We start from the raw sequence: 22,608 nt of genomic DNA, 5'->3' as shown, positions 1-22,608 counted from the left end.
CTCCCCGCCCCCCACAGTCCAAAGGCTAGAAAGCCACCCACCGCCCAAAATCACGTAAGAAGTGAAAAAAGGGGCTTCTCCAGGGGTTGATGAGGGCTGCTGGGGTGTGGCAACGCCCCTGGTGGGTGGTTGGCTGCCTGCTCTCCTAATCCAGGGTTTATGCAGCTGCACCTTCTACTCCATGGACAAGATAAGTAGGTGGGGAGGAGGGGGGGGCATCAGAAAGGTTCAGGAGCCGCGCTTCTGTTGAATTCAAGGCCTGCTCTGCCTACTACACCACAGCTCCTGTTCTTGCAAGCCACGTTTGAATCCCCATTCCATCATGGAAGCTTGCTGGGTGACCTTGGGAGAGTCGCTCAGCCTAACCTGCCTCACAGGGTTGTTGTGCTAAGAGAACGGAAGAGGGGAAATTATGTATGTTTGAAGCCACTTTGAATGCCCGCTAGAGAGAAAAGTGGTGTATAAACAAATGAATGCTCATGTATGGTTTTAATACCATTTGCATCTGGTGAGATATTCTGCCCACTTGTTTGTTGAGTAGATTTCTCCCCTAGGCCACACCCCTTTCTCAAAACAGCTCAGAACACTGTGAGGTGGGGTTAGGCTGGATGCAAACAGTCCAAAAACAGAGCAAAGGGAGAACGGGAACCCCCTTCTTCCCAAATCCCAGTCCAGCATTTTAACCACAACAGAAAAATTGTAGTTTTGCTGACCACTGAATGGTGCACCCTTGGAAGTGATCAGATTTAAAGCATCTAATGCCCGCACCACTCTGAATATCCTCCAGGCCCCTTGTAGGGGTCAGTCACCAGAGGTTGCCATGAGGTACAGATACACACACCAAATACAAAAATACCACCAACCCCGATAATAATAATTCACTGCAGAAATGCTGCATACAAAAACAGAGACGAGAACAAGATTCTGCCAAACAGCAACAAATATACTTTATTCCAAATATCGTTTCTTCAAGTCCAGAGAAAAATCCGTAGGTGGGTGCATCCCTGATATCTTTGCACAGTCAACTCACTCTACTGAAAGCAGTCTATGGAACAAGAGGAAAATGGAGGGGGAGGCGTTTTCCTTTCACAGACAGTGCGAACTTCTGCTTCAAGGACTGGCAATGCACACACCAACTCCCAACTTCCCCAAATTGTCAGTGCCTGTGACAATCGCATAAAGAAGAATTCTCACAGGAAGGGAAGCTGCAACTCAACATGCCATTGCTCAGAGTATTTGAAACCAACAAGAGAATCACAGTGGAGAGTAGCAGAAAAAAACCCAACAGGTTTCTGTTACTACTACTTCTGGACTCCTCAGGAACAATTTTGAACTGGGGATCCTTGAAGAATTGGAGGACCACACTTTGATTAATAGACAGTAAGTTGTCATTGAAGTACTTGGAATTTTGGTCCTTATATTTATGTTACTGAGTGTTCTATTGCCAGGGTATGAATGTCTTTAAGTGTTTTGTATGAGAGCATTTGAGAGAATATATAATCTTTGTCTTGTTATTTTTCCTTTTATTAATTTGGAGGCTGGGTATCACAGAAACCTGCTGGGTTTTTTTCTGCTGTTGCTCAGAGTATCAGCATGGAAGCAAGTCTTTGATTTCAGCAGAACTCCCCCCCCACACACACACACAATAGTAGATTATAAGGGAAGGACTGCTTTGAAAATGAAGAGGGATGGAGGGGGGAAGACATCAAATTCATTTCTGAATTTTGCATTAGGCCAACTGAAAAGCAAATGCAGATTCAATTTCAGCAGCAATCATCCGGTCGTATGCAATGAAGTAACCCCATTACCTTCAGCAGAATTGTTTTTGGCTTGCCAATCAACCCAACTTTCGAGTGCTGATCCGCTCAGAAACACAGAAGGATGCACAGCTTCAAAGGGCTGCTTTTCACAGAGCAGTCCCACTGACATCCACGGTTTCATCCACAGCACAATCCTATCTATGTTTATTTAAAAAGCAAGCCCCACTGTGATCCAGTGTAGTGACTCCCTTCCCGGACATAAACACGGCAGGCTAATTCTGCGATTCACGCTGAAGACTACCATAACCCATAGAAACCAACAAAGGCAAATTTGCTTGAAGCTGCATCTATTCTACAGACTTATAACCATGCTGTTGTACATCTTCCCAATCCCCTCCACTCCCCCAAAACCGCTGAGTAAGTTGAGAATTCAGTCGAAGAAACCCAACACTCCTCTTGCCGCTCTGCAATTCCAAGGATTTCTTGCTCATTAAGCAAATAACCGTTAAACCAATCTAACAATCAAAGAGTAAGCCAACTGTCCTAACCGTCAGGGATATTTTACATTTTACCACACTTCCATATATAAGTTACGTGCTGCCTGTGTTTAAACCATAATGTGTGATAATCAGATCTATGTAGAAATTTACATATTTGCCATTCTTGCAGGTACAGTCTTCATGTATGTGGTCTGTGTATGTGTGGGCAGTTCTGGCCTCACCTCACCCTGGATGCATCACCCCAGATAGCGAAGGGAAGGAAGTTTGTAGACACCTGGTTCCCCCTGCTCCAGGTGGCTTCCCTCCTGCCCAGGTGGGGACCACCTTCAGGCCCTTACAAAAGCAGTTCTGCAAACTACACACATCCCCCCCCCCCAGCCTTTTCCCAAGAGGCTGGGAGCAGCTTTACCGGCTAATCACCTCCACTGTCTGTCCTACGCAGAGATGGCACGGGTCAGCTGCAAATTCAGCAGCAGCTCTATAAAGGGGTAATGTGTCCTCCCTGCTAGCCAAGAGGCGTGTCTCTTTGGCTTACCGTAGTTCCCAGTCAAGGCCAGGGATCTCCCTAAGCCCTAATGCATGCCAACACTCATTCTGACAAGGAAGCATCTTCTAGGCAGGAACTTAGGAACGCACAACCCATTTTCTTAGCTAGGCAGCAATTCATGAGTGGAGGAGGTACTCAGTTTTCACTTGTTCCAGTCAGGAGACGCATTTCCAGAAAGGTAATTCATTTTCAAAGGAACATTCCATAACTGTTTGCTGCCAGCATATACTATGCTATCTGAGTCTGCCGGCAGGTAACACAGAAGCCCGTAACTAGAGACTGCATCCCAGAGGAAGAAATTAAACCACTTTGGAATCTATAGGGGGAGGGGGGAAATGTTCCAAACCCATTGCCTTTGAAGAGCTGGAAGTGCGTTTCTTCTACAGGTATCCCTTCTCTACCATCGCACCAGGTGGTTCTTTTGCCAAGCGCCTCGTTTCCTTGATCTCCTTCAGCAAGTCTCTGCGCCATTAACAGTGTTTCAAAACGGTCAGGAAGATGTGTAGGTCAAGTCAGAAACAGAATCGGAAGTCAAATCTCAAAAACGGAACAAAAACAGCCAACGCTGCGGTCCGTACAATCGCAGATGCTCTCCGTGCACATTTAAAACCAGAATTCTCTTGCCAAGCATAATGTCTACTGTGTACCTCTAACACTCTATGCTTCCTAGAAAATGTGGCCCTGGCTGCCCCAGAAATCTTTACTATGTCTCCATTGGGCATTTCAGTTAGTTCATTTCAGTCCCGTCTCCGTGAAGGTCTTTTTTTGCTTGCAACTCAAAATGTTTTTCTCTACAAGCGGGCCTTGGGCTGCAGGCGACGGCTGCAAGTCAGCAGTAGAAGACATCAATTAGCAGCTCCGGCATGTCCAATGGCCGCCTCCATATGACGGTACCAAGGCTGAATCTTGGTGTGAGTCATCATGTCATCAAAAGCTTCCAGTCCTTCCATGACCCGTAAGACTCCGTAGACAGCCTGTGCAGATAAGAAAAGGAGAAATCCTATAAAGCTAGTTCCAAAGCCATCATATGTAAGTCTAGCCTGGAGAGGCCGTAGCTCAGCAAGTACATGCCTAGTTCAATCCCTAGAACCACTAATTCAATGATTTCAGGGAGCAGGGTCGGAAAAGACCTCTCTCTGCCTAGGCCCTTGGAAAGCCACTGCTTGTCAGAGGATACAATACTGCAGGGGGGTGAAACTCATTTGTTATGAGGGCCAGATCTGACATAGATGAGACGTTGTTGAGCCGGGCCATGTCAGGTTGGAACGGGCCATGTTGGCCAGGCCATGTGTGTACTTATTTAAGATTGGGTATCAGAGATATAAACTTTATATAGGACACAGACAAACACAGTTAAAGATTTTAAGAAAAAAACCTTAAAACAAGCTTTAAATGTTAGCACTCGTTGGTCTTAAAGGTGCTTTCTTTGTATTTCTCCCATGGGACTGGGCAGAGGAAGCTCTGGCTCTTTCCTTCCTTCCCCAGGGGACCAGGAGGGGGAGGATCCTCAGCCAATAGAAGGGAGAGAGGCTTGGCTCAGTAGCTCTGCTGTGCGATTGAGAGAGCCTGGCAAAACAAGCTTTGCCTCCCCCCTTCCCCCCCAAGGGAGGAGGCGCCTCAGTCAATTGAGAAAATAGAGGTTTTGCTATGTAGCTCCTGTGTGATTGAGCAAGCCTGGCAAAGCAAGCTGTGATGCAGAAGGAAGCAAGAGAGGGGGAGAAAGAAGCAGATGACAGCCAGTTGCTCATGGGCCTGATAGGAGCCCTCCGGGGGCCTGATTCAGCCCCTGGGCTGCATGTTTGACACCCCGGCAATACAGGATTAGATAAGCAGAAGCTCAGCTCATTGTGATATACAGGACAGAAAGGGGCAGCAATTTTTACCATGGGAGAGAGTAGGTTTTAGTAAGACCCAGGGGTTTTTTTTTGTAGCAGGAGCTCCTTTGCCTATTAGGCCACACAACCCTGATGTAGCCAATCCTCCTGGAGTTTACAGTAGGCCCTGTACGAAGACCTCTGGAAGCTCTTGTTGGACTGGTTACATCAGGAGGGTGTGGCTTAATATGCAAAGGAGTTCCTGCTACAAAAAAAGCCCTGACAAGACCCATTATAGGAGAGCTTATCCTTCTCAACTTCAGGCCACAAGATTATTTTTGTGAATGGACACACCCCAACATCGCAGTGAGAAAGCCAGCATGGTGTAGTGGCTAAGCGTGTTGGACTACAATCTGGAAGATCTGGGTTCGAATCCCCACTTGTGCCCTGGAAGCTCTGGGTAATCTTGGCCAGTCATACCCTTTTCAGCCTAACCTACCTCATAGGGACTGCTGTGAGCATAAAATGGAGGAGAAGGGAATGGTGTAAGCCACTTTGAGTCCTTGTTGGGGAGAAAGACGGGGTAAAAACGAAGTAAATAAAATAAGACTGCTGGTGTTTGCCATCTGCTCTCAGGCCTCCCCCACCCACAAGTGCAGCGACTACATGGTACCATCATGCAGGGATTAAATCAACACAAGAAACGACAAGTTGCACTGATAAAATCTGAGTGACTACCTTCCGCCTACAGAAATCTGAGTGAGGCAGGGATCGTTTTGAAGAAAAAGAGGTGCCAGAGCTCATGAGCACAACTCACTTGCATTTGCCACAAACCCCTGACATCACTGGAAGGTGGACTCAATTCTATCTGCTCAGCATCTAACTGAAAATGTTTCTTGAATTGTCAACATAACACCTTACTCCTGTCATACTTTTTAAATGACTTCCTCCTATGCGGCCACAGGGGCATGATGATTTCCATCTGTCTGTTTTATACGTTTTCGTTATTTTCCCGTTTTTTTTCCGCGGGGACAAAAATATTATTCAGCAAAATTCTCCCAGGGGGTTTGAATAATGGAGCCCAGAAGCAAGTTTTTTTGGGGGGTGGGGGTGGAATGTAAGAAAGAAAGAGCACGATAAAATTTAGAGGTTCTGGAGCTCTGCTCCTGTGAGCTCCTACCCAAAATGAGGCCTGCAGTGAGGTACCCTCTGCTTACAGAGCACTGTCAAAATTTCATTGATAATCTGACTGCTGGGCCTACCTCCCTTCTTAAACCAGGTTATTGGAGGATTGTTGGTTCTGGTCTGGAAAATGCCTGGAGAATTGGGGAGCGGAGCCTGGTCAGGGTGGGATTCGGGGAGGGGTGGGGTGGGACTTCAGCAGTGTACAAGACCACCCTCCAATGCAGCCATTTTCTTAGGGGAACTGATCTTGGTTACTTGGGGGAGCTCTCCAGGAGCTACCTGCAGTTTAGTGACTCTAGCTATCACATTTCTAATATACGCATCATAAATAAGGCAGGCAAGATGCCATGATTTCTTAGGCCGCCTTCTGGTTTAAGACAGGAGTGGCCAAACTCAGGCTCGGGAGCCACATGTGGCTCTCTCACACATATTGTGTGGCTCTCGAAACCCCCACTGCCCTGCAAGACAGCAGCTGGGAGAATGCATTTAAACTTCCAGTTGCTTTCTTTCCACCTCTTTCCCTCCTCTATTTTCCTTCTTTCCTGTCTTGTGGCTCTCAAACATCTGATTTACATTCTATGTGGCTCTTATATTACGCACGTTTGGCCACCCCTGTTAAGCGTATCCCAGCATTTGGTTTTCTGCCATACCAGCCAAACAGGCACAGCTGATTAATGTTCCGGATCTGGCAGAAACAGACACAGTGAGATCCAACGAAGAAATGGATCTGTTTCCTCAACTTCTCTGACAAGAAAAACGGGCTCTTTGTGTATTAAGAGTTTCCATATAAATCCAGCTTCATTCATTGGAAGACTGTTTCTATACAACAGGGTTGAACGAAAGGGGTCTGTTTCCCACCCACCCCCCTCTTTATTTTAATGAAAATAAATTATGGAAAGAAATTGCAATTTGTATTAAATCAGTATTTGGTCACCAACAGCCCATCTGTAGTGAAGGAGAGAACAGACAGTCCAAAACTATTGACTCTAACCAGCTCCGGCCAATTCCTTACCAAATCAGCAAGGTTCGGCTGGGATCCCCCCATAAACATCCGGTGCTTGCCGATGGCTTTTACCCATTCATTGGCTGCTTCGTACAGATCTTCTCTGACATTGTCCTGCAGATGGTGCCTATGCAAAGAGGAAGTTTAGCATTTAGGAATGTGTTCATTTTGTCTTGCTTTCCGAACATCGAGACACACACATGCAGACACGAGGATTCTTAGCTTTCCATTTTATGTTCTAGCCAAACCTCTAAAATCAGGACAAATCTACTGCTAAAGACGCTTCAAAGTGCATTAGATGGGGTTTTTAAGCAATATAAAAGACATTTTAAGAGGATTACAGGGAGCGCTCAAGTGGATTGTCCGTCGCTCAGTCTCAAAACCAACTCAGAAACTCCAGCTGGTCCAGAATGCAGCTCAGCTATTAGCAGGAGCGTGCCTTGGGATTCCCATTCTGCAGACCCTCCATTGGCTGTCCATCTGTTATCAGGCTCAGTTCACAGTACTGGTGATCGCAGACAAAACCCCATGTAGCCCTGGGCCCCCTTGTTTGCAGGACTGCCCCTCTCCCTCTGCTCTGCTGTGGCAATTTTGCTCATGTCAGCTGGGGCTTTTGCAATACTCTTATTTGTATATACAATGCAGAATGCACATATGTGGGCAGTTGTTAAATCTGCCCAGGTGTAAGCCGCCTTGGGATCCTAAAGGTGGGATAAAAACCTTTTAAGTAAAGAAACACTAAACACAGGTATGGAACTCCCTCAGTCACCTACGGCAGCCGGGCTCTCCTCACACCTAAAATAAGGCAACAAGCCTGGGAGAGGACGTTGGAGATACCCACCTGCTCTTCAGCCTCTTACCAATGAAGAACATGGCAGCAGCCCCCAGGTATTTGGCAAAGAAGCCCTCCAGTGTACCGAACTTGCCCTCACGGACAATGTAGTCAAAAGACGCCAGGGCCTCACCGGGCGTGCGATAAACGTTGGGCGAGATGAGGTGTACCAGCCAGTCATCCACCCATTTCCGCCATTTCATTTCCTCCCTAAAAACGAAGGAAGAGTAGAGCTGTTTTTAAAAGATGGGGAGTTGAGGGTTGCTAACCTCTAGGTGGTGGCTGTAAAACTTCTGGGATTACAACTGATCTCCAGGCAGCAGACATCTGTTCCCTTGGAGAAAATGGCTGCTATGGAAGGTGGTATTATATCCCATTAAAGTCCCTTCCTTCCCCAAAGTTACCCTTCTCAGGCTCCACAGCCCAAATCTCAAGGTATTTCCCAATCCAGACACAGCGACCCTAAGCCAAGGGAGGGAGTGTCAAGTCTGTCTGTAAACTCTGGCTCAGTCAAAGAGCATTCTGGGTAGAACCAAAGTATAACCAAATGCTGCTAGCTCAAACCTTCCCTAACCCCCTCCTTTCCTGTAGTGGGTAACTTTGCTTTGAAATGGAAAGATGTGAAAGTCTTATCTGTGCCTTCTCAGGCTTGGCTCTCAGGAGGGAGTCAAGAGCCCAAGACGATCAAGGCCATTCAAGCCTGAGAACGAAATGGTAACATCAATGTGTGAATGTTCACTACATAATCCCCCCCCCCTTAGGAATTCCTCTGAAGTATCCCTTATATGCAATGTATCATGATATACTCTTTAGTCTTTCAATGCTGGCTTAGCCTCAAGTATCAGTATCAATAAAGTAGTTTCTTTGTATCAACAACGACTGACTCGTTATTGAATCTGCCGACCTGACAGGGAGGGAGGAAGAAACAGGTGCTAAGAGGCTGAGAGGCATCCTAAATGAGGGATTCTCCCCAAGAGAAAAAACACAGGAAGAATTTTCATATTATCATTCCATATGCAGTTTAGAACAGAACGCTGCAAGACTTGGGAATGTCTGCCGCAGTTCATCTATGATATTCATAAAGTCCAGTATGGTGTATATATGTGTGTGTGAGTGTGTGTGTGTGTATATAGTATGCTCTTATGAGACAAATAAGGTAGAGACATGAGAGAGGTTTATAAAATTATACATGGGGTGGAGAGAGCTGACAAAGAGAAGTTTTCCTTTCTCTCCCAAAACACTAGAACTTGAGGACATTGAATCAAGCTGCAGATGGGCAGTAGGAAACAAGGAAATACTACTTTACCCAGAGAATGATTCAAATCTGGAATTCACTGCCAGAGGAAGTAGTGATGGCCACAGGAATACACAGCTTTAAAGGGGGTTTAGATAAGATTCATGGAGGATAAGGCTATCAATGGCTACTGGCCACAGTGACTGAGGGGAACCTCCACATTCAGGGGCACTAAGCCTCAGAATCCCAGAGCCAGGAGGCAACATTGTCAGAAGGCCTCAACCCCTAGGCCCTCTTACTGAATGTCCGGAGGAAGTGGTCGGTCACTGCATGAGACAGGATGCTGGACTAGATGGACCACTGGTCTGATCCAGCAGGGCTCTTACGTTCTTATTCTCCACCTCCAGAAGCACTAACCCTCAGAATTCCAGAGCCAGGAGACAACATCAGGGGAAAGTCTTGACTTCCATGCCCTGTTGTCGGCGGCCATCTTGTTGCTGGCTTGTTGATCTCACCACAATAAATTGAAGTTGCGCTAAAATTAGGCTGTGGCACCCTCAGCAAAATCACTGGGGATGCCCCAGATATTCCAAGACTTGGAACTGGGGGAGGGACGGTGGCTCAGTGGTAGAGCATCTGCTTGGGAAGCAGAAGGTCCCAAGTTCAATCCCTGGCATCTCCAAAAAAAGGGTCCAGGCAAATAGGTGTGAAAAACCTCAGCTTGAGACCCTGGAGAGCCGCTGCCAGTCTGAGAAGACAATACTGACTTTGATGGACCAAGGGTCTGATTCAGTATAAGGCAGCTTCATATGTTCATATGTTCAACTGGGCATAGGAGAAAAGCAGGATATCTGCCAAGTTTTTGGTAAATTATCTCCCCCCCCCCCTTTCGCAATAAAGCAGAGAGGAGTTTTTTTCTGTTTATTGTTAATTTGGAAATCCTACCTAACCACAGTTAAGGAGGGTTAGTTACAGTCAAGTCAAACTTTATTGTATTAGCCATAGGCCATAACAAGATTGCAAAACTTTCAAGTACTCAAAAAAAAATTACAGTAAAATACCACAGTGTGAAGCAGTGTCCGAACTGACAAGCCATCATTTGTGATCAGTCAGCAAACCTCAAATCAAACACCTGCAAAACCAGAATTTTAGCAATTCCCCCCACCCCGGATCCCTGACTGATAGAAATAGGCATACTGAGGAAGGCAGAACATGAAAAACTAGCACAGTTCACTTGTGGACTAGAACCCCTTCCACTGTGCCCCCCTCAAGCACCCAGAATACAGAGCATCGCTGCCCCAGACAGAGAGTTCCAACAATAAGCAGTGGCTATTACCCAAAGCTTATCATTGGAACTCTCTGTCTGGGGCAGTGATGCTCTGTATTCATGGTGCTTGGGGGGCACGGTGGGAGGACTTCTAGTGTCCTGGCCTCACTGGTGACTTCCTGATGGCACTTGGGGTTTTTTTGGCCACTGTGTGACACAGAGTGTTGGACTGGATTGGCCACTGACCTGATCCAACATGGCTTCTCTTATGTTCTTATGTCTGAGGCAGTGATGCTCTGTATTCTTGGTGCTTGTGGGGGGACAACAGTGGGAGGACTTCTAGTGTCCTGGCTCCACTGGTGGACCTCCTGATAGCACCTGTTTTTTAGCCACTGTGTGACACAAGAGTGTTGAACTGGATGGGCCATTGGCCTGATCCAACATGGCTTCTCTTATGTTCTTATGTCTGGGTCAGTGATGCTCTGTATTCTTGGTGCTTGGGGGGAAGCACAGTGGGAGGGCTTCTAGAGTCCTGGCCCCACTGATGGACCTCCTGATGGCACCTGGGTTTTTTTGGCCACTGTGTGACACAGAGTGTTGGACTGGATGGGCCACTGGCCCGATCCAACATGGCTTCTCTTATGTTCTTATGTGGAATTGGAAGCCCATTGTGTGGCTTGCATTCTATACCACGGTTAGCACAAAAGAGGGCTTAGAATAATGGCTGAACTGAACTCCTCTGACAAAGCTCTGAAGAGAAGCATTATGGGAAACATCAACAAGAACGTACCCTCCACATCAAAATAATACCTACGTCCTTGCAGCTTTGATGGGGTAAAGGTGCATTGTCTCCTGCTCATTCAACATGAGCCAGTATTTATTGTTGTACTCCGTCACTTCTTTCCCCCGGTCGTTCAGGGCCTTCATAGAAGGGTAATAGGACACGATCTCATCCAAACTCTTCCTAGAAGGAAAAGGCAACAGGCAAACAGGGATGCTTAATTTTTTTCCAGGGGACTAAAAAAAAAAAAAAAAAGGAGCGGTTCTCCTAAAACCGAGACAGTGGTCATTTGACGCCATTTCTACCCAGTCATGTCTATGTAGGGAGTTTCTTTTGCAGCTTTTTATTTTGATCATATTGTCTTGTCGTATCTACTTCTTGAACTTCGCCTGGCTGAATCTGATCCGAGGATAATGGTATAGATGTGTTATTATGCTCTCCCAGAGGCCACGAGAGCCCTGAGAGACCTCTCCCAATTCCGCAGGGCCTGTAAAACTGAACTTTTCCGACAGGCCTATAACAACTAATGTGGGAAGAGGCTGCCACCGCTATTCTGCTGAACAATACTATCTATAAGATGGCGAATAGAATAACAAAGGAACAGAACTGAGATATTGATAAACTAACTATGTTATAAAATCTTTCTTATAGCACCTAATATTGTGTTTTAAATGGTCCGTATATGTTTTTATGCTTTTATAATTGTAATTTAACTTGTTTTATCACGGCTGTTAGCCGCTCAGAGTCCGCTTCTGGAGCGAGCGGCATAAAAATCTAAATCATAAATAAATAAATAAATAACTTTTAGGTTTTTGTCAGAGGGAGAGCGGATTTAAAAGGTTAAGATTTTGTGAATATTTGACTGCACACTGTATATCATTTTTTAAAGTTTGATTAAAAAAAGAGAATGCAGAAAAGAGCGAGAGAACACTGAAAGCACCTATGCCCCGATCCCAGCTTCTAAACTGCCACAACAGACCCCCTCCTGACCCTCTCCTTTTTAATCTAGGGATTCAAGCAGTGCTCCTGCAAGGGTGGACTTGGGTTCAAGATCTGACCAGCCGGTCATCCTTATGAGTGCAATTAAGACTCCAAAATTATGCACAGCTGCATGGCTGGCTGAGGTGGCAATGCTTTGCTGCCTTTTTCTGCAACATAAACTGGACTAAGGAAACAACAGTGTGGGGTGGAAGGATCAGAAGTTTCTTTCCTTACCTGGAAATGAGATGGCTTTTAAGGGCACTGATGATCACTGAGGAGTCATTCAATTGCTGGAGGAGAAACAAGACAAACAACCGGAATTAGAGGAAACTTTTGGAAGCGTTCAAGATCTAACCAGAAGGCAGTCTCTCAAAGGGCAGCTTTGTTTAGTCATTAGGGCTCTGGGCTGGGAAATGCCTGGAGATTTTGGAGTGTACAGCAGGGACCCCAACAGGGTACAATGTCCAAGCTAAAGAACCCCAAGCGTTTTAACTTTTCTTCGTAGGGAAAGTGTTCCAACCCTTTAATAATTCTAATTGCCCTTTTCTGGGCTTTTCCCAATGCTATAGTATCTTTTTTGAGGTGTGGTGACCAGAATTGTACACAGTACTCCAAACAAGGGGCATGACGACACTGGTTGGCCAACAACAGGGCACGGGGGCCAAGGCCTTCCCTTGAGAAGCACATAAGAAGAACTCTACTGGATCAGACCAATGGTCTACCTAGTCCAGCATCCTGCACTGGCTAACCAGTTCCTAGACAGCCAACAACAGGGCACAGAAGTCGAGGCCTTCTTCTGATGTTGCTTCCCGGCTCTAGGGTTTAGAGGATCAGTGCCTCTGAAAGTGGAGGTTCCCCTCAGTCACCCTGACTAGCAGCCATTGATAGACTTATTCTCCAGGAATCTATCTAATCCGAAAGAAGTGAAGTTGCAAAGCACCTGCAACCGAGCTTTCTCTACCATGGCTCCACGCCTGTGGAACCAACTTCCAGAGGAAATGCGGGCCCTGCGGGACCTTGAACAGTTCCGCAGGGCCTGCAAGACTACCCTCTTCCGGTTGGCCTTCACCGATTAAGAGGGAAACTGCTAAAGAACTCGCCATCATAAATGTAAACGTGTTAGCACCAGGCACTTTAAGGTGAAAAACTGCTGATGCAACATTATGTAACTCCAACTATACTAATGAGAGGCATGTGAAGCTAGTTAAGTGGGGTGGAACATGATAGGCCAGCTCTACCATAAGAACCAGCAACCTAGTCCTTAGACTTTGCCTTGGGTGGATGAGGAGGAAGGAGTGTTGGAGACGTGGAGAGCTATTTGATAACAGAGACCGTTACTCTGTCCGTTTGGCTGATGATGGCAATGACCCTGACCTTTTACTCGAGGCTGCTCTTATCAGCACACTCATACTGCGGGACTTCCTCGCACTACTGACAAAACGTAATCATAGCACCAGTATATATTTTATTAACTTATTAATTTTAGATTTTAATTAGAATTTTAATTAAATTGTCAATGTAGTTTTATTGATTGTATGACTAACGTATGAAATAATGTTGTTAGCCGCCCTGAGCCTGCTCCGGCGGGGAGGGCGGGATACAAATAAAAATTGTTGTTGTTGTTGTTTTCAAGTTGTTGATTCCTGGGGCCATCACTACATCCTCTGGCAGTGAATTCCACATTTTAATTACTCTCTGTGTAAAGCTGCATTTCCTTTTGTCTGTCCTGAACCTATTGCCCATCAGCTTTGTTGTTAATCTATTATTACCAGCCGTGGTGGGACTGCTTCCCAGGAAAATTTCACCAGGCACCTTCCCGGTAACGGACCAAGTCGGCAAGGGTCCCAGCCAATGTTCTCTCTAAGCTGAGTTAGTGTGAGCTAGCTCACAGTTTCTTAGCCTCCACTTCACACATTTGGGTCTTTGCTTAGGAAAAATGACTCCAGAGCACAATGATTTATGCAGTAGCTCACAACTTTAATGCCAACAGGTCACAAAGAAGAATTTTTGCACGGAAGGTTCCGCAGAGAGAGCACTGGTCCCAACAGGGGTTCAGCCCCTGGCGTCTGCAGTCAGAAGGATCAGGGTGAAGATGGGAGGTGCTTGCCCTCTCCAGAATCAGCGATTTTGGGAGGGGTGTCAAAAGACCTGAGGTGGCATCTGAGGAGCTCCTATGACTGATGGATGAATTAAAAACTGACATATCACCAGGCCCATACATCCATGAGTTCTGGAAGAACTCAAATGCGAACTTGTGAATCTGCTGACAAAAATATGCATCCTAGCACTAAAATCTGCCTCCATTCCCAAGGTAGCTATAATAACCAAGGTACTGTAAGGTAGCTATAATAACTCCCATCTTTTTAAAATGGTTTCAAAGGAGATAGGGGGAATTACAGGCCACTCAGTCTAACATTGATCCTGGGTAAGTGGAATTCATTTCCAAAGATAGAATTAGTAGGCAAATGGCTGAATTAGGCTTGCCAATGCCCAGGTCCCAGCGGGGGTTCTTCTGCTTTCGCAGGCTTCTTCCCGCCCCCAGTCAGCTGGCCGGCGAGGGGAAGCCCCGCCCCCAGAGGACCATGTGACTTAGAGGCCAATCCCTCACTTCAGAGTCACCAGAAACAGGGGTGGGGGGAAGTCTGCTGAGCACTTCATTATTCCCTATGTGGAGATCGATTCTCATAGGGTATAATGGGGAATTGATCTGGAGGTTTCGGGGGCTCTGGGGGAGCTGTGTTTTGAGATAGAGGCACCAAATTTTCAGTATAGTATCTAGTGCCTCTCCCCAAAGTACCCCCCAAGTTTCAAAACGATTGGACCAGGGGATCCAATTCTATGAGCCCCAAAAGAAGGTGCCCCTTATCCTTCATTATTTCCTATGGAATGAATACATTTAAAAAGGTGTGCTGTCCCTTTAAATGTGATGGCCAGAACTCCCTTGGAGTTCAATTATGCTTGTCACACCCTTGCTCCTGGCTCCACCCCCAACGTCTCCTGGCTCCACCCCCAAAGTCTCCAGGCTCCACCCCCAAAGTCCCCAGATATTTCTTGAATTGTTCTTGGCAACCCTAGGCTGAATAAAAGCTATTGAAGAAGAATCAGTATAGATTCTGTAAGGGAAGATCTTGTCTCACCAACCTTCTAGAGTTCTTTGATAAGGTGAACAATCATGTGGAGAAGGATGACCCACTAGACCAGGAGTGGTCAAACTGTGGCTTGGGAGCCACATGTGACTCTTCCACACATATTGCGTGGCTCCCAAAGGTCAAGGAGAAATCTAATGCAGGCTTATTCTCAGATAAGCATGCTTCGTATCAGGGATTGTAAAAATAGGCAATATTTTGCTGTGTACATCCCCTCAACTCAAAGCAAGGAAGGATTTGGTAAAAGCCCTTCAGCCTTTGGGGTCTGTATAGCTTCCAAAAAGACCCGCTAAAGAGAAAACAACCTCCAGCAATTTATTTGTCTAACCAAGTGAACACTGATTATTCATTCATCTCAGCAATCCCACTCTCTGCAAGATAGTGGTACCACTACGACTTGATGCTGTCTTGTTTTTTAGGGAGCTGTAATGTTTTTACTGTTTATTTATATTAATTTTATTGTGTTATAATTATAATGGTTGAACACTCCCCTGAGCCCGGTTTTGGGAAGGGCAGTCAAAAATTCAAATAAATAAATAAAATTCAGGCTTTGCTCAAGCTCAGTTGAAATATACCAGGAGAAAGAAGAAATCTTAGCATGCCACCAATAAGAACTCTATTTAAAAAGGTCAAGGTCGTCCCCTATGCAAGCGCCAGTCGTTTCCGACTCTGGGGTGGCGTTGCATCACGACCTTTTCACAACAGACTTTTTACAGGGTGGTTTGCCATCGCCTTCCCCAGCCATCTACACTTTCCCCCCAGCAAGCTGGGGACTCATTTTACCGACCTCGGAAGGATGGAAGGCTGAGTCAACCTTGAGCCGGCTACCTGAAGTCAACCTTGAGCCGGCTACCTGAACCCAGCTTCCGCCGGGATCAAACTCAGGTCATGAGCAGAGAGCTCGAACTGCTATACTGCAGCTTACCACTCTGCGCCACAGGGCTAGTTGCCATTACTTGAATGGGTAAAAAAAAAATCACACTTTTTTTTTAAAAAGAGAAACAAATGATTGTTATCTACAGAGTATTATAAAACACTTCAGAGCAATGCTATCTAAAGGCTCCGAGAGAAGGAAGCAATCGAAATTTAGAACACAGAACGAGAGAGAGAGGGAAAGAAGCAAGGGAAAAAACTGCGGAAAGAGAGGAGGAGACGTTACAACACAGGATTAACGTCAGCCAAAGTGGCTACAGGCATGACGTTATCGGCCTACAGGTCAGAGCAGGTGAAGAATCGGAAGAGCTGCCTGACTCTCAGCCAAGCCAGAGACTTACCAGGGCACTTCCAGCATTGACCAGAAGAATAGGCACCTTTCTGTAGGAAGAGAACTTAATCTCCTTCCGCATGACTGGATTCACCTCCACAATTTCGTAAGGCAGCCCATGATAATCGAGGAAGGCTCGCACCTTACTGCAGAAGGGACAGGTCTTGTACTGGTACAGAGTCAGCTGGAGGGTGCCTTCGGGGAGCTGGAGGGAAAGAGAATGGGTCACTGATCTGGCTTCAGGGACACAACTCCCCCCCCACCCCCCATAGTGTTTAACGATTTATAATAATAAGACATTCTGTGGTTCAAGACCCACTTGAATGTGAACCACAAAAACCCAGCTTCTTGAGGCCAGATAGCGCAGGGCTGCTTGCAGGCTCTCAGTGGCGAGGGGAAAAAATGCCTTCTGCTTATGTTCAGAGACTACAAATAAGGACACTCCCAGTCAATACTCCCTCTAAGCTGAGAGTCAGTTTGGTGTAGTGGTTAAGTGCATGGACTCTTATCTGGGAGAACCAGGTTTGATTTCCCACTCCTTCACTTGCGGCTGCTGGAATGGCCTTGGGTCAGCCATAGCTCTTGTAGAGTTGTCCTTGAAAAGGCAGCTGCTGTGAGAGCTCTCTCAACCCCACCCACCTCACAGGGTGTCTGTTGTGGGGGGGGGGGAAGGTAAAGGAGATTGTGACTGCTCTGAGACTCTAAGATTCAGAGTATAGGGTGGGATATAAACCCAATATCATCTCCTTGTGAGCAAAAATTCTACTTTGTGAGCTACTGGCATTAAAGCTGCGAGCTACTGGATAAATTAGTTTGCTCTGGGGTCATTTTTCCTGAGCTAAGATAAAAATGTGTGAGCTGGAGGCTAAAAAACTGTGCACTAGCTCACCCTGACCCAGCTTAGAGGAAACACTGCTCTCATCACGGGTGGTCTTAGACAAGGCTGGCCAACCATCTGGGAAGGGGTGTGGCTCAGTGGTAGAACATCCGCTTGGCATACAGAAGATCCGAGGTTCAACCCTTGGCACCTCCAGTTAAAAAGGACGGGGCAGTAGCTGATGTGAAAAAGGTCTGCCTGAGACCCTGGAGAGCCGCTGCTAGTCTGAGTAGTCAATACTGCATTGAGCAGGGAGCTGCACTAGATGGCCTGTATGGCCCCTTCCCAGACAGCCAGTTTGGTATAGTGGTTAAGTGCATGAACTCTTATCTGGGAGAACCGGGTTTGATTCCCCACTCCTCCACTTGGAGCTGCTGGAATGGCCTTGGGTCAGCCATAGCTCTCTTATCTGGGAGAACTGGGTTTGATTCCCACTCCTCCACTTGCAGCTGCTGGAATGGCCTTGGGTCAGCCATAGCTCTGGCAGAAGTTGTCCTTGAAAGGGCAGCTGCTGTGAGAGCCCTCTCCAGCCCCACCCACCTCACAGGGTGTCTGTTGTGGGGGAGGAAGGGAAAGGAGATTGTGAGCTGCTCTGAGACTCGGAGTGGAGGGCGGGATATAAATCCAATATCTTCATCTTCTTCTGAGGTTCTATGATTCTGTTCTAAATGTCGTAACTTTCCTTGCTCCAGGTTCAAGGCCTTACAATGTGCTGGTGCTCGACCTTTAACATTCACCTTCAAAGATGGTTGTTGATTCAGCCTGTCATTGCTGACAATTGTTGGCAATTGACAATTGTTGGCAACTGCTGTTCACTGTAACAATAGGTAAAAAGTGCAAACTCTTGTCATAGAGGAGCCCACTAACCATTCTAGTAATGGAACAAAGCACTGAGTGAATTATAATGCAGAAACAGCCCATTGCCTCTGCCAATCAGCCCCTTTCAATTTCCCTTTGAATTCCTTTGTGTTACACCCACTGCGATGCAGAGTATCCTGTCTCCAAGTGTGGGACAGCATGAGGACTAAAATTAAAAGGTACAGTAAGTCCCTCTGACCCCTTATTCCCATGCAAACATGCCAAATGTCATTTCCCCAAAGGGGTATGGTCTCATTGCATTTCTGCTATAAAACTCATTTTCTACTAGTGCACACAGAATTAGGTGGTAGAATCCTGGAGAGAGAAGAGAGAAGGCAGCCCAGGGGAAATGAAATGGTCACAGAAACGTTGAGACGGAAGAAGGGATAGCATCACTTCAAACTGCAGGTGAAGGACCACATTTTGCAAAGAGAATGCTAGAATAGCAAGCCACATCTTGCAAAGAGAATGCAAGAATAGCAAGCAAAGGGAGAGAGCTAATTTTCTATTTGCATGGAGGTCACAGGCTTTGTCCACAAAAATGAATATTCAAAATGAGACTCCACCACCTGCAATCTGAAGCAATGCAAAGTTTTACTACCTCCGGCCTTTCCCACCGTGTGGGAAATGGGCCTATATCCCAGTATACCGTAAGTGAAAACACTACTTTAGAACGCCCCTCCCTGTAAAAGTTTCTTGCAAGAAAAAACAAAGGAGATATATCTAGCTCCACCCCACTTCCTGCTAGGTCAGTTTTCTACTGGCAGGGAAATTTATCCCTTTTGCATTTGAAAATGTTCTAAGATGGAATGGCAGAGCCTGGAATGGTACAGTCCATTCTGTGAGTCAGCCCATAATACACGTGGCTTTCACCATAGAGATGCCATAGGAGAGAATGCCACCAGAGAATTATTGCCAATTCTCAGCTTAGTACACAAGTTAACTGGGGGCAAAGGGAAACGCACATTCTGGGTTCTCATCTTGACAAAACACTCAACGTGGATTCTGAAATATGTTTCTTAGTTATCCTTGGCTCATTTTTAGGAATACCATAAAATGGGTATTGTCACCCTCCTAGCAGAGCTCCAGTGTCTTCTCTTTGCCACGTGATAAGCAGAAATGAAAAAATAAAAGCTCCCTTCCCCCAATGAAGAAGAAGACTGCAGATTTATACCCCGCCCTTCTCTCTGAATCAGAGACTCAGAGCAGCTTACAATCTCCTTTCTCCCCCCACAAAAAACACCCTGTGAGGTGGGTGGGGCTGAGAAGGCTCTCACAGCAGCTGCACTTTCAAGGACAACTCTTACTAGAGCTATGGTTGACCTAAGGCCATTCCAGCAGCTGCAAGTGGAGGAGTGGGGAATCAAACCCACTGCAAGTGGAGGAGTGGGGAATCAAACCAGGTTCTCCCAGATAAGAGTCCACACACTTAACCACTACATCAAACTGGCTCTCATGGCTGCTTTGTCATGCCTAAGAAAAACAACACATGCAGGATTTCTGCCTGTCATTAAACAGGTGGCAATCTCATTAAGCTCTGAATAGACTCGTCATAGAGGAAATGTATGCACTGAACAATATAAAACAATATTCTGTATTCAATTAGGTTTCCCCCTAAGAGCTTTGATTATTTCCCACCATGTAAAGTAGGTCAGTAAAATTATTCCCATATTTGTAGCAGGAGGGGCATAGTGCCAGACCAGGTCCTGAGTTCAAAAACACGACTGAGTCATGAAGTTCACTAGCACCGCTGCTTAATCATGTTCTCTCAGCCTACCCTACCTTACAGGGTTGTTGTGAGGGCAAATAAGAAAAGGGAGAATCATTTATGCTGTTCTTATCTCTATGGAGCAGGGGTGTCCAAACTGAGGCTCGGGAGCCACATGTGGCTCTTTCACACATATTGCGTGGCTCTTAAAGCCCCCGCTTCTCTGTTGGCCAGCTTGGAGAAGGCATTTGTCTCTTTAAATCACTTCACCAAGCCACATGGTGGCTTGGAGAATGCATTTAAAGTTAAAGTTGCTTTCTTTCCACCCCTCTCTCCCTCCTCTCACCTCATCTATTTTTTCCTTCCTCCCTCCCCTCCATCCAACATCTGATGTTCATGCCTTGTGGCTCTCAAACGTCAGATGTTCATGTCTTGCAGCTCTCAAACATCTGACAATTAGCCTATGCGGCTCTTAAGTTAAGCAAGTTTGGCCACCCCTGCTATGGAGGAAGGGAGGGATAATGTGTTTTCATTCCATCCTTCCTCCGCAATCAGGATGGCATACACGCCGCTTTTCCCTTTCTGTCCTCACAACAACCCTGTAAGGTGGTTAGGCTAACAAAAATTGATTGGTAGTATACCAATAACCGCTATTAACAGATCCTGTCCATAATAACAAATATAACGAACAAGATTCAAGTCAAAGTGGTTATTTTATCCTAGGGATTATTAGAAAAGGCTATAAAAAACGGAATAGCCAGATTCATAATACCTTTATTTCAATCTACAGAACCACCACATCTAGACTACCACATACAGTTCTAGTCAACCCAATCGTGAAGCCCAGGACAAAGTGCAGGAAAAAACCCTCAAATAATAAAGGGGATGGCACACTTTCTCTTGAAGTATCTGGAGTTCTTCAGATATGGAAAAAAAGCCACCTACAGGTGGATGAATATATATTTATATAATAGGGCATGGTGCAGTAACAGACACCTATTTCCCTCCCTCTGTCCCAGAAGTTACTACCGAAGCCAAGCGGTAAATTCAGGACTGGCATAAAGAAAGTTCTTTTTTACAGGGCCCAGAATTCCTTTATGAAAGTAACTGACAAGACGCTGACATGGCCACTGGATTAGTGAGTTTTAAAGGGGGATTAGTTAACCCGAGATCAAAAAGGCCCAGCAGTGGTTATTGAACAAGGATGCGGAATAGAGCCTCCCTGCCTAGTGGCATTATATCTCTAAATATAACACCCTGAGGCCCAAACTGCGAGAAGGCCTGCTGCTTTCATGCCCTGCTTAGAGGCGCCCCCCGCCCTCCAACTCCTTACACAAGAGGATACTGAATTCAGTAGGCCCAGGATGCTCTGATCCAAACAGGGCTCTTTTTACTTCCTGGTTCAGGTGTGCCTTCCCAGCATTGCGATGTTTACAATCTGACGTTACTGTATCATCATAAAGTGAAGTTTGGGGCTGCAAACGGGTGGCCGGGAGCCAGAGTGAGAAACTCCAGCTGCGCCCTTTTTAATTCTTCCAAGCCCTGCGTTTTCTCCGCCCCAGCATAAGATGTTGCTAGGAATGCAATAAAATCAACATGGAAGGAAAGCGCCCCTCTAGGGTTCCATTCCAGAAATATCTGGGGACTTTTGGGGGTGAAGCCGAGAGGCATCGGGGTGCAGCCGGGAGCAAGGTTGTGTGACAAGCATTACTGACCTCCGAAGGGAGTTCTGACCATCACATTTAAAGGGACCGCGCTCCTTTTAAATGCCTTCCCTCCATTTGGAATAATGAAGGATAGGGGCACCTTCTTTGGGGGCTCGTAGCATTGGACCCCCCCGTCCAATCTTTTTGAAACTGGGGGGTTATTTTGAGGAGAAGCACCGGAAGCTATGCTGAAAATTTGGTGCCTCTGCCTCAAAACAAAGCCTCCCTAGAGCCCCAGATACCCACGGATCAATTTTCCATTATTCCCTACGGGAATCGGACTCCATATGGAATAATAGAGCGTCCAGCAGACATTTCCCTCCCACCCGTACTTTCTGATGACCCTGAAGCGGCAGGAAGGCCTCCAAACCGGGGGATCCCCTGCTGCCCCCAATAACAATCAGCAACGCAGCTTGCAAGGAATAAATTAGCAATAAAAATCAGCAACGCAGCTTGCAAGGAAAGCGCCCCTCCGCACGAGCAAGTGACAGTTTTGCAAAGGCTGCAGCAAAGGGAGGCGGCGGGCTTCTTATTTTTTTTTTAGGGCGATTTCTTTTTCTTAAGTTGATTTTTTTACCTCGGCGACCAGCTGCTGGTGCTGCTGCTCGGCCAGCTGCTCGCGGCGGTGGAAGCGGTGCCGCAGGGTCTGGTAGAGGCCGAAGGTGCCCCCCAGGGCGAAGGCGGCGCCCAGCAGCAGAGAGCTCCTCTTCCTGGCCCAGCCTTGCACGCCGCTCCGGACTCCCGACGAGGCGGACAGGCCCCGGGCCGGGCTCTGCGTCTCCTGCAGGCTCAGCCGCCCGGGGCCGCCGCAGCGGCGCCATGTGAACCGCCCCAGGCACCTCCAGCCGCTGCAAGCCGCCGCCGCCGCTGCCATCTTGGCCGTGCCGCAAAAGCCACGCGGGAAGGCCCTGCAACCAAAGACGGCGATGGGGTGTGGGGAGACTAAACTAGGCACAGTCGCTCCAGAGGCGGGGCGGAATCCACACCGCCTACCCATCTGGCCTGGCTTTTTCAAAGGTCAATGCATACGCACAACCCGATCCTACCCACTATACTGGGGTGGCCAAACTTGCTTAACATAAAAGCCACACAGAATAAACATCAGATGTTTGAGAGCCGCAAGATATGAATGTCAGATATGTGAG

The 22,608-nt window shown here is 46.8% G+C and overlaps 1 protein-coding gene across 1 annotated transcript; it reads right to left on the bottom strand.

The window, feature by feature from the left end:
• Positions 1 to 925: 925 nt before the first annotated feature.
• PTGES2 (prostaglandin E synthase 2) lies at positions 926 to 22,460 on the bottom strand. Its single transcript, XM_060250643.1, has 7 exons — positions 22,041 to 22,460; positions 16,325 to 16,519; positions 12,139 to 12,194; positions 10,957 to 11,106; positions 7,651 to 7,851; positions 6,819 to 6,936; positions 926 to 3,781 (listed from the first exon to the last, which is right to left on the bottom strand). Exons 1-7 carry the CDS (start codon positions 22,458 to 22,460, stop codon positions 3,653 to 3,655), a joined length of 1,269 nt encoding a protein of 422 aa, XP_060106626.1. The 3' UTR covers positions 926 to 3,652.
• Between the last annotated feature and the right edge of the window lie 148 nt (positions 22,461 to 22,608).

The sequence above is a fragment of the Heteronotia binoei genome, chromosome 12 (assembly GCF_032191835.1).
Source record: "Heteronotia binoei isolate CCM8104 ecotype False Entrance Well chromosome 12, APGP_CSIRO_Hbin_v1, whole genome shotgun sequence".
NCBI classification, from domain to species: Eukaryota; Metazoa; Chordata; class Lepidosauria; order Squamata; family Gekkonidae; genus Heteronotia; species Heteronotia binoei.
This window is presented reverse-complemented; position numbering and strand designations above follow the sequence as displayed.